This window comes from Podarcis erhardii (assembly GCF_964252035.2).
Source record: "Podarcis erhardii genome assembly, chromosome: 1".
Classification (NCBI taxonomy): domain Eukaryota; kingdom Metazoa; phylum Chordata; class Lepidosauria; order Squamata; family Lacertidae; genus Podarcis; species Podarcis erhardii.
Window position 1 is genome coordinate 72,962,383 of NC_138497.1, and position 12,974 is coordinate 72,975,356.

Sequence of the window (12,974 nt, forward strand, 5' to 3'; positions counted from 1 at the left end):
GTTACTGTTTTTGCTCCCAAGTTAGCAGAGAGTTTCATGCATCAATGAAACCTGCAGATACATATCTGCAAAGGGCTGCAGCTGTAGACTGTGTATACCACAGGTCACCACAACATCTACCCAAGATAAAAAATAAAAAGCAAAAGTTCTGTTTTGTACATGGCAGGGACTACCATGGGTATGCAGACAGACCTGTACATACCATAATAGGTATTCCTGAAATGTCTAAGGTAGCCTAATATGAGACTGCCCTCATGAAAGGGTGTTCCAGTTTAATTTGATACACTGTGGATCCTTAACTAATAAAAGGATATTAGAATCACACTGCTTCTGTGACTGCAACATACAGCCAGACAGACTAGACAACACACCACTTCAGGCACACCTACATCTCCTTCAGGCTTCAACATGTGTGGCCATGGCCTATCTCACATTTATATCAAACCTGCCTCCTGATTGTTGAACACTGGTGAACTAATTTATAGGATTTCTGTTGTGGCCTCTCTAATAAGGGAACCTATTTACGATCATGTGACCAATCTGTCATGGTCCTGTGCAATGTTTGCAATAGGGAAAATCCATCTTGGTGTGCTGGTCCTATATAGCGCTATAATCTGGCTGCGGGCATTTTCTGTGGTGGCTCCCCATTTGTGGAAGCTCACTTTAGGCGCCAGGCAAAATCTTTTCTCTGTAACCAGGCCGTTGACCTTTAACTATCTATGGTCTTTTAGAAGTGGGTGGGATATTTTTAATGTATTTCTGTCCTTTGGGTTTTAATGTATCTATCTGGGGTTTATTGTCTGTTTGCTGAGTTACTGGTCAGTTTGGGTTGCCCTGGGCAAAACACTGCAAAATATGTGGAGGGTTGCTTTGAAAAGAAAAAAAGGGGGGAAAGGGCAAAATATATAGTCTGCACTGTGCAATTGGAAAACTCTAATGAGAAATGGTGGTTGAATGCTATGTGAAGGCATAAAGAGAAGTACTGTATGTAACTGAAGGTGTGTGTGTGTGTGTGTGTGTGTGTGTGTGAGAGAGAGAGAGAGAGAGAGAGAGAGAGAGAGAGAGAGAGAGACTGTATGTGTGTGTGGTATTATTTTATGTTTATTAAAGCAACACTTTTAAAAATAGGACTTGGGAGATAATATTATATCATAAGGGATTGCCTTCATTTCTGAACATGAACAAAAGATAAGGAAAAAAAAAATAGGGCCAGTTTGGAAATAACATTAAACCATAATTTAGTGTTATGTGTATGAGTTATGGGAAGCCACTGGCATGCATCCTCCCCACTTCTTTCGCATACGAGAACATGGGGAGATCAAAAGCTATGCCTTCTATTTTAAACTAACCAGAGCTCTCTGTTACATCTGACCACAAGCAGAAGAAAAACTTGGCAAACAGTAGAGCAAAGATTAGAAAGATGTTGATTGGTTTGATAGATATTTTAATTTGAAAATGTCAGCTGCTCATTCCACAACAGACTTTGTAAGAGAAAGATAATTTACAGACTGAAAGAGAAACCAATATCTAACACTGTGGATGAAATATATTGCAGGGTTGTATAAGACAGGCAACATTACAAAGGGATGTATGAAAAATCATATAGAGAAAGATGGGGACCAAAATTTAAAGGAATAAAAAAGGCAACATTACACAGAATACCTAAGGAAAGGAAAAAAGTAATGCACTGGCAGTTAAAAATTCACAGGCAAGCCAGAAAACAAATTATGGATACTTAAATAAAGAATAAGGAAGGTGGGGTGGGGTGGAACGGTGACTCTGGGAGTAAAAAAAATGCCAACAGCAGGGTCTACACTTGAAGCATGGCTAACTATTTAGAAAGCTGAAATGCAATATTCAAATTTTTTTACATCATGTAGTGAAAAGGGTGATGGTGGAATGTAATAAAAAAGAGAGGGGCAAAATACACAAACATTTTCATGGGTCTTCACTTCCGCAAAACTAATTATGAATCTATTTTTTTCCACGTATGTCCATAACTTCCTTCTTTGTATGGGTTCAACCAACAGATCTTCAGAGCATATTGCTTGTGATAGTAAGCTATTAACCGATATAGCAATTCATACAATCCCTATGCTGCCTATACAGCAGGGGTCAGGAAACTGTGGCCCTCCAGATGTTTTAATAAAGCAACAGCCATCTGGAAGGCCACAGGTTCCCTGCCTCTTCTATACAAGCTATAGATTGGATAAAGCCCATCTTCTCCCTGCTGAAGGATTAGACTGAAGAATAATTTACAATGCTTACTTGGTTTCAAAATATAATTATAGTTTTTGACAGCACAAAATCCATCTAATCCTCCCTATAGGATCTCAACTACATGCATTACTGGATATTACTGAGTATTTATTAGAAGACCAAAGCTTCATAAATCCACCACCGTCCCCATATGCACATGCAGACTTCTTGGAACCAAGTCTCTCCCCACCCCCATTACTGCATTTAGTATATTCTGAATCACTGAACTCCTCTTATTCATTTACACAGCAGCACTGAAACTTTCTGAGTAGAGAATAGCCTTCATTCAAATCAGGGGTGGGGAACTGTTGGCTATCTACATGCTGTTGAATTATGACTCCCATAAACCACAATAAGCATGCCTAAAACCAGGGGGGATAAGAGTTGTAGTCTAGCATAATATGGAGCCCCAAAGTTTCCCACACCTGATACAAATGAACTCAAATAAAGGTCCTTTACACTTCCTTCAAAGCTCAATATATGGTGGACTGTTATTACTGCAGTTCTTTTGGCTAGTGACAGCCTCTCCATTGTAACTCTGCCTATAGAGCAGCTACAATCTCATTTTAAAAGCAGAAGCAGATACTGTACAGTTTCATTATCAATTATCTAGTTAAAATGGAAGCAAGCAGAACATTGCACGTTTCCACATCCAGCAGCTGAAGAAAGCATATTTACAGTATTTGAGTAAGCAACATGTGCAGTGTTATCAGCAAATTCTTTCCACTGGAAGGGCCAGCTCCAGTGTGATTAAATTAAACTGTCCAAACATATCCAGTTATCTCTTAGCAACGTAGCAAATGAACAACATGTACATGTGTGAATGTAAGCGTGAGGACAATCAGTGACAGGAAAACACAGAAGAGCTTTGTGATGTCTTAAATTATGAGTAAGAATTTCTAAAGCACAGCAGTCTGCAGGACAACACATACACATTCACAATAGGGATGAAAAAGTAATATTTGTACCTATTCATGCATTCAGATGCCCTTATTCTGGAAAGAGGGAGAAGAAAAGGCAGCCTCTCTCCCATATTGCACAGAAGAAGAAATGGAGAGCAAACCCCAAGAGCATACCAATAAGAACAAAACAAGGACAAAAATTCAGTAAAGTTAAAAGAGCAGAATTCCTAAACAATAGAAAGTTGGCATGATGAAACAAGAAATTGAAGTCCATCCCCTCAGACACAGACATTATTACTTATTTTCACACAACACCTGTTTACACACTGAGCTCTTTAGAAGTTCACCTACTCAAAATGCTCACACCCTTAATTCCTCCCACACAAGCCCTCAAGGTCAAAATACAGCAGCACTTTTAAATGCAACCTACTTGAATTGAAATAATTAAGAAGAATTGCAAAGGGGCTGTGTAATTGCGAGCAAAGTGCCTTCCAGATTTCTCTCTACCTCTAGCCAGTCCAGGCAACCTAATTCAGCGCAGAGGCTTACTAGATAGGAAGAAATGTGTAATAAATCCACTGAATGTCTCTGTAAGTTAACTATTTGCCTGTTTAAATTTTAGAATTGCTAAGCAGAGACAACTAAGAAATATTGAGTAATGTACAAGCAATACACTACGGATCATTGTGATTCTTGCAAAGGGAAAAGTTGATTTATACAAGATAACAAAAACAAACAAACCACCCAACCCTAAATAAATAAGTACATCCTTTAAATGTCCTATTTTAAAACTCTTCTGGAAGCTTTTTAAAAGGAGTGTTACTTTTCAAGTAAGAAATGAGTTGGATAGGCCACATTAAATTTGACAAACTTCTATTTTTAGTCCTATATGAACTAACCTGGGACCATGTCACATTGAACATAATGTACAAGAATTGCACTGTTAAAATGATTTAATAATGAGCTAGAATATAATATTTCAGCTTTGTTTAATATAAAAAACATCTTATCAATTCTGCAAGTAGTGTTTATGACACAATAAACATTTTGGAAAAGGATCCACATAAATTTGCATCAATAATGCAAAGTATGAAGCAGAGGAAAGTTGGACCCTGAAGAATTTTTAGAATGAAAGTCTGCAATGCTAACACTTTCATTAGAATAATAAATACAACTATTTCCTAATGACAAACAATCCTTGAAAGTTGGAGTGATTTAAGTTGAATTTACTGCCCAGCACGTATGTTTATGACTGCAGTCAAATAAGGATACATTTTAATCAAAGTGGTAATAATAAATCCAAAGGTTGCAATTGTTTATCATATATGCATGCATTAAGTTGGACCCAACATTGGCAAGTAATGTGGGGAATTGAATTACTTTGAGCTTACGCCTTAGGATACAGAAAAGAGAAAAGCGCTGCAGAAGAGACAAATAACCACAGTGTTTGCCTCAAAGGACCAATTCAGATGTTACATTTTTCACCAGGGAAAAGAGGGGAAGACAGAGATAAAAAGATTAGACCATTTTTTCTCTTATAATGCCTTTCCATAAAGATAAAGAAGCAGAAGTCTGAATAGATCCTTAGAAGCAAACTGTCTAGAAGGATAATTCAGCAAGCACATTTTCTCTTCAGGGGATCACATTCAAGAATATTTTAAACATGGAGATCTGTGGAAACGCCAACCATTTATTTCCCTTTTCCAATTAACTACATGTTCTAATATTCCAGAATTTAATGTAGCACATGCAATGGATAAGGAAGCAAGTTTCAGCATTTATGCATTAATGTATAATGCTTCCTTGGGTATCTGTATATGGGAATTGCTTCCCCGACAAATGTAATACTGCCCTATTACAGTAATTAATAAACAGAAATTAATATGATGGTAATTGAAACAAAGTATAACAAATAATTTAGCATTACAGTTTGAAAACTAGAATCACGTATATTATGCATGTACCCTAATGTTTAACTCATTGCAGGGGCATAGGAAGGGGGGGCAGTGGGGGCGGTCAGCCCTGGGTGTCATCCATGAGGGGGAGTGACAAAAAGGTGAGCCCCCCGCGGTCTGCCTTTTTGTCACCCCCCCAATGGATGACACCCGGGGTGGACTGCCTCCACTGCCCCCCCTTCCTATGCCCCTGCCTTTAGTCAGAGGAAGGGGCCCATTGTAATAGGACTTCTTTTTATTTTTTATTTTGAAAAAAATTGTATTAAGACCTTTCATAGTACATTACAATAAAAAAGCCAATCTAAACAGAAATAGAAAAAGATAAAATAATAATACAGTCTTCTTTCACAGGTAAATCTTAACTTGTGCCATACAGAGAGATGTGAACCCTCCTAGTTCTCATCTTCTTTCATCCTCCCACCCTGGAGATCTTCCATTCCCTGCCTCTTACAGAGGGGTAATAGGACCTATTTTTCAACTTACTTTTTAATATTTAGATTTCCCCACTTCAAATTCAAATAACACACATTCTAGCTATGCTTTTTATTTCAAACTGCATTAAAAAGCACTAAACTGATTAGAAAAGTTAGGTATAAAACTAATGAGTGATAGAATTCTGGTCAGGTGGTACTTTAAAGCTGACGAACAATGGCACTTTAACAAGCATTTTTAAAATACTGCTTTGGAACTTCTAGAAAAATTAATATGTTCTTCCCTTCTAGATGATGATATACAATTTGAAGTGGTCTTGATCTTAAACCTAGGATCAGAAAGCAGATGAATTATTTAACAAGAAGAAATATAAATACTTCAGGCCATGGTAGGTTTTCTTGGAACAGCATCAAGTAGATATTTCCTTAAAGCCATATATGATGTCAAATATGCAGAGATGCATACTGATATCAACTGAAAAGAATATAATATTTTACCCGAAGGATTTTGGATGTAATACAAATATGCTGATATTTCCTTTAAGCAGCTTCCCTCATTGATCCCATAATATTAAGCTTAGGAAGCAGGTTCAGAGTTTAAGCACTAATAGATGATTAAAGGGTAACATACATTCAAATATCATCAGCAGAAATAGGTTTTATTTCAGCTACTTAGAGTATAGATAATAAATGTGCATGCTTTGAAGTTCAGCCATTGCCTATACATATTCCATTATATAAATAACCTAGTCTTCATTGAAGTGATGCTTAATCATAAAAAGTACATCTAAGTTAAAAAGAAACTAAAAACCAAGACATTCCTTGACATTTTAAATTTACAGTTAAGTAAACACCTTGCACATCACTGTTACCTCCAATAAGAATTAAGGAGTCACAGTGCACTGTTATACGTTATGTAGACAGACGTAGGTCACATTAAGTTTAGTGAGACTTGCTCCCAGGGTTGCAGCCTTAGTCATGCATAGCATTAACAAAATTCAGCATGTTATTGAGTAGGCATGCAACTTCATATATTTTAATACTGGGCTGAGGCAATCAATGCATTGCTGCAGCCAATCCAAAATTTGACTATATGTTGAAATGACTAACCAAATGCAATCCAACTTACACTTGATATTTTAAAAAGCCAGGGGTAAGATTCAATCACACTACCACCTCTCTAAGTGCAAGTGGGAAGTATTTGTGCATGAGAATGGGGAACAGACATGTTTCTTCTGAAATCAACTCCTTATACCTTGAACTTATACTGCTGATCTTGAGAGGGGTTTGGGATTGAACACAAGATGCTCTTTGAAGGGCTGAGGTTAAAAGTCCTCTTCTGCAGGTGCAGCCAGCCAGTTTTTTAGAATGAAAAATCAAATTACTGCAAGACACTTTTAAGACTGTTGGAACAAAACACTGTGTTGGCTGATTGAATTTAGTAATATTTGTAAGCCTCTTAAGAATTTTGTTATTCCTCTATGGACGGGGTACACCAAAAGGTTATTCTTCTTCTCCTTCGCACAAATAGCTGTAATCACTGGGTTGCTCAATTCACAGCTGTTTATTAGTGACGTGTTACATCACATTCTGATTTCTCACTGAATATAATCTGGCAGTTTCTTCTTAGGAGGATGACTCTCTGGATATATGCGACAGTCTACCTTTCAGTACTGCACACCATGTTTCACCCTCAATATCCTGATGCAATACCAAATACTTTTTACAGACAAGTTGACCTCCTTGGAGCCTTCTCCAAATGATTCCAAAAATGAAGAACTAACCTGGAAATAGAACACATTGCTTGGTGTCCCCTTAATGTTTCTAAGTAACACCCCATACACCAAATAACAAAAAAACAACCTCAACACACAAAAACACAAAAAGGGGGCAAGATGAAACAGAAAAAGCTAGCAGGGATAGCCTGGCCACAATGACCCTTGAACTGGTAATCTCAAGAGTGGGTTATTGCAATGTATTGTATGTTGTGCTGCCTTTGAAGTTGGCCTGGAAGCTGCAGCTATTGCAAAACGCCGCAGCTAGGCTTTTAACTGGCACAGCTTACCAAGGAGTTGCATTGGCTGCTGATATGATACAAAACCAAGTTCAAAATGCCTGCACCAACATGGAAAACCTTATATGGCTTAGGATCTGGATGGATAAAACTGAATAGAGGACTTTTCCCCTTATCAATCTGCCTGGAATCAAGTTCCACTGTAATGATAAGTGTTCAAAGAACAGCCCAAGTAATAGGACTGCATACAGTCACAAAAGTGGATTAAAACATTGCCATACTCTCGCATTGCAAAAATATAGAGGGCACATTATCACAAATTGTTAACAGCTCCATTTAGTGAATTCAAATTAAACAAGCACTTTGAAGCAAAATGATAATTTAAACAGAAGAAAAACAGTATTGCCGTATCATGTACTGCAAACCTATGTATATTTATTTGGATGTAAGCTCCACTCTACTCATTTAAACCTACTTCTGAGTAGCATTGGTTTAATGATTTGGATAGACAACAGAGAATCATAATTTAGACTAACATAGGGAAACACACATTAAAGCAATGAATAACATTGTGTTATGGTGGAACAATGATCTGGTCTGATAATTTTCTTTTAAGAAAGGAGATACATTGTTATAAAAATATAAGAAGGTTCGAAGTCCTACAACTGCATGCAAAACCTTCTACCAGTGCACAGGCACTCTCCAGATTTCCCTTCCAACTGCAACATGTCACATTGCATTGAAAGCTATTCAAGGAAGACCATCCAATTTTACAGGGAGGACAAGCTCTGTGGTGGAAAGGAGAGGTTCCAATACATATGCAAAAACTATCAGTGGCTCTTTACATTTTCTCCATATACATGAAAAATGCTAGGAAATGGCATTTCCCAAAAATGTATCATGTTTACTGTTTAAAATAAACACAAACTTTGAAATTACTAAATTTACCTTAAATGAGTACTTGCGGTTTATATGATCTTCAGGTCCAACTGTAGATATTACATAGCTAGGCAATGGTATACTTCCGAGAACAGATTCTTCTCTGCTGTCTTTTGAATGAAGAAAGAAACAAATTAACTTCCATATTTCAACCGAAACACAAAATGTATTCATGCTATCAAGCATGTATTGTGCAACAGCCCACATCTTGTGCGACTTACGTTAGCTGCACTATGTGTATAACTTGTGTGGTTCTTTGGGGGGCAGTTGGGCACACAACAGTTCCACAAGCCATTTAGGATCCCAAGAGCTAGTAACTCTACCATTGTTCAACAGCAGTAGATGGCACTTGAGATATAGGCTGACAGAAAGGTTATGGAGGGACTAAACCTTGGAGGGACAAGGTGCACTCAGGGTTCCAGGTTCAATCACTGGCATTTTCAGTGAAAAGGATCAGCGGGTAATGTGAAATATCTTTGCCTGAAGCCTTGATTAGCTGCTGCAAGTTAGAATAGACAATACTGGGTGAGATAGACAAAAACATTGATCATTTTTCTGATAATTTCTGATAATTTCTGATAATTTCATTAATTTCATTAATGTTATGTGTGACTCTCCTTTTTAGCAACACAAACATTTTGTGCATCTCACAGGCCTCTGTATTTTCCAGTACACTGTTATTATTTGTGAGGAGCAGAGAGAAAGAAATACTCCTAGCAATCAAGAATTGTTTGAAGGAGACAAATTAGAGGGCGGGGGAAGAGAGAGAACTGTTGTCACTAAGAACTGGGAGTGGCAATTGGTTTGCACAGATGTTCTTCAATCAAAAAGGTAAGAAATGCATAGATTAGCTTCCATAAATGACTCCCTGACATTAATGGAAGCAGGAGGTAGGGAGTTGTTCTCTAGCATTCTCCCAGACATTTTGAACACCAAAAAGCTCAGTTTCTAAGACTTTAGAAACAAATGTAACATTTGTGCTCAGCTCTCAGTTCCACAAAAAATATTAAAAGCAGATCTTTATTCACTAACCTTTGTAGTAAAATAAACAATAATCAGCAAGCACAAACCACCGCCTTTTCCACAATCTCATGCCAGAGCTGTCCTAAAAATACAAATAATAAAATACCAATTTTTTAACACAGACAGTAGAAGAAACGACACAGCACTAAACAGAATCTGAAATGTATATATATATGTTCTTTAACATATGAAAATATGATCATCAACAATCGTGCAAAGCTATGGCATAACCTGCCCAGTATCATGATTTTCTCATACTACTTCCCAAAAGCTTAATTTTTTGTTACTGGGCGTAATCTAATTGGTGCTCTTAAGAACATGGAAGGCTTTTGATTCTGCAACGACTTCCACTAATAAAAGCGGAACTTTCGCTTGCAGCCCCCATGCTGCTTTCTACCCTCCTCTGGCGAGTCTCCCAACTCTCTTGAACTGATTTTCAGGGCGTGCTGGGGGAGGCAGAAAGGAGCCAGGAAAGGCAAAAATCACATCTCTTTCTTTATTGCTAGTGGAGCCACCCACTGGATCAACTCTTCCATCACTAATTAGATGCCATTATTATGAAGAAAAAGCATATTACAATTAGTGAATGCTAGTTAGAAGACATCAGTAATGCACAAATGACAGATATTATTAGTATGCTGGATGGATCAAGATCAGTGGAGCAGTAGTGGCAACTGTATGATATATCTGAACATGTTTATGTTTTTAATTCTGTATAGCTTGCGAAAGGTTTTCAAGACTGCAGTGCTAATAATGATACGGGCAGAGTTCATCTTTCATGTCAGTAGAACACTGACAGGCACTAACCGCTGACCTTTTTGTTTCCAGATAGTTGACCTGCCTGGCTGTTTATTACATGCTGCCTAGGGCTGTGCTGTAATTTTATGCAATAAAACTAGTTATGTTAATATACGTGCAGGACACAGTAATTTGCATTGTGATAATTTAAAAAAAATGTTAATTATATTTATAGAGTCTGGTATTTCATACTTATTGCCTCCTGGAAAGGTGTTTAGGTTACAATCTTTCAGCTTGAACTGTTCACATTTTGATATGACTAAGCTTTTATCCGCCTCTGCCTTAAATACACAGCATCCTAAACTATAAATCTAACACTCCTACACTATATAATTTGACAACTGTGGTACTTATTCACACACACACACACACACAAATATTACAGTTGTGTTAAAGCTCTTATTGGTGGTCTATTTTCACTTAACAATCACGATCTGTTCATAAGTTGCCCAAGGAAAAACAGTAGACTTTTTAGTACATTATATAGATAACTCATTTGCAGAACTACCTGCCTATTAGATTACTCATAATATAAACATGTATTTTCCTATGTTAGATTTTCTACAAAGACTGTACGCTTATACTAGAGACAGAAAACAAGGCAAGAAGATTTGAAGGTCAATTCTGAGATTCCCTGATCACATGAAATTTGAATTCCAAGAACTCCACTCCAGCGGAGGAGCAAGCTGCTCAGGCTCCTGGGGCAGCACGCCCAGGGGCAGGGCGAGCTGCCAATAGGGGTGGGGTGAGTCGGCCACAGGGGCAGGGGGAGGGTGGAGCAAGTTGCCCACAGGGGCAAGGCAAGTCGCCTACAGGGTGAGGGTGGAGCGAGGTGCACCGTGGGGCCTCCGGTGTCTGCCTGCCTCCTTCTACTCAGCTGCCCTACAGGAGAGATGCGTGGCTCGGGCGCACTGCAGCCCCCGCAGTGAGTGCCGCCCGGCATTTTGTCACCCCCCTCGGTGGTGGCACCCGGGGTGGCCCACACCCACCACAATTCACTTCCCCCACCTCTGCTCCAATCCAGCATTTTCAAATGCTATGCAAAAAAAGGTTCCTTTTCACCAGGCAGTTCTGATTTAACTCATTGCAACACATAAATATAATTACAAACTCACCTGCTTATGAAGCCAGCCTCTCACCACAACAGGAACATTAGGGTTTCTCCTTATAGCCTGGTCTCTTTTCCCAAAACTGTGTATTTTATTGCCAGATTTTACCACCTTCAGACAAGTATAATACAGCAGTAGTAAGTGCATGACATGAGCAAACATAACAAGTACACATACAATGTTGTTTTTTATAATGTTCCCTAATTTGTTACACATAATGTAGTATTTAAACGATTTTGCCACAAAATGGGTATTATCAGTTACTACACAATTACACATGTTTCCATTTCCTCTACATCTTTTAATTCTTTCTAAGAATCCAGTTATTCAGCAACTCCTTTCTGCAGACAGAACATCCTCAACTCGGGGTATATCTAGCAATTTATCATTGTATCTTAGGGCTATTCTGAATATTAATATTAATTTATGCTGGTCAAGAGGCAGGAAACTAGAAGAAGTTTTTGGGTTTCTGAACCCAAATTCAGTCTAGACTTCAGCTTTTGTGCAAAACCCCTCCTGCTTAAATACTGGTATTTTGAAATCAAATCTTCTCTTTCAACTCCTCCTTAACTTCGCACACTGATTGCACTGATCAATTATGTTAATTGAAACCATGGCGTAAGAATGAATGTATCAACATGTTGGCTCCTCAGGATGAGATCCCAGCCACTTTCCTCCTCTCTGGGCTTTTAACACTCAGAGTATTGTCTGAACCCGGGATCATGGTTGAGGTCATTCTTCCTTGACCATGATCTGTAGCCAAGGTTTGTCATGTGGTTAGATGTCATAGTCAAGAAGGAGAGACCTTAACCATGATCCCAAGTTCCGAAAACCTTGTTTTATCTGCCATCCCACACTGACCTAAAAAGCTAGGAGGAGCAAAGTAGGTGTGAGCTCCTCAGCAGGAGCCCAAATATTTGCCTAGTCATGGTAAGTCATACCCATACCCATGCTCAGAGTGATGTGTGAACTAGGCAAGTGAAAATCTGCCACATCACATTCACTTCCCACTGTAAGTCTTAAATTACATTATTCATTCTTTCTCTGATTATATAAGGGGGCAGGGAGCCTAGCCCTGTCTTCTCCCATCCTTCTGTGTAGGCATGTCTGGAAATTTACCAAAGTCCTCTTTAAGGTCAAGTATGCAGCTTTCTCCTTTTCTATTTTCTAGTTTTAAGCACATAGTATTATATCAATATTGATTATACATGGGTAATATATTCAATTTCTGCCATGAGCTTAGGGTGGCATTACATGATTGCACCAGTGAGTGATATATCATTTTATTCCTCAATATAGTAAAATCCTTAAACTCTTGCCATAGACACAAATCTTAATTTCAGGAGCAGAATCAGAATCACTATGACTGAATTTACCATAGAATAAAGCCTTTCACTCTTGGTTAAGCTCTTTCTACCTTCATGTCTATGTTAGGAGGTATAATGAGAAAATAAATCTACTTAAATGTAGGCTTCGATAGGGGCCATAATTTCCCCGAAGTGGCTTGCTAAAACCTGTCTTTTTTTTTTACTGCACATCACATT

The 12,974-nt window shown here is 38.2% G+C and overlaps 1 protein-coding gene across 13 annotated transcripts in view; it reads right to left on the reverse strand.

Moving 5' to 3' along the window:
- The window catches only part of PLEKHA7 (pleckstrin homology domain containing A7), a 172,464-nt gene that overhangs the window by 53,826 nt on the left and 105,664 nt on the right, over positions 1–12,974 (reverse strand). For 12 of the 13 annotated variants that reach the window (XR_014151124.1, XM_081840187.1, XM_081840185.1 and 9 more), the window contains 3 exons: positions 11,437–11,541; positions 9,533–9,605; positions 8,510–8,610 (listed from right to left, as the gene is read on the reverse strand). Coding sequence is in view for 11 of the 13 variants with exons in the window: in XM_081840187.1 (XP_081696313.1) it covers positions 8,510–8,610; positions 9,533–9,605; positions 11,437–11,541 (279 nt within the window). In the remaining 2 variants the exon portion in view is untranslated. Of the gene's footprint in view, positions 1–3,227; positions 4,166–8,509; positions 8,611–9,532; positions 9,606–11,436; positions 11,542–12,974 lie in introns of those variants that run through there. The other variant, XM_081840182.1, reaches the window with a different exon arrangement.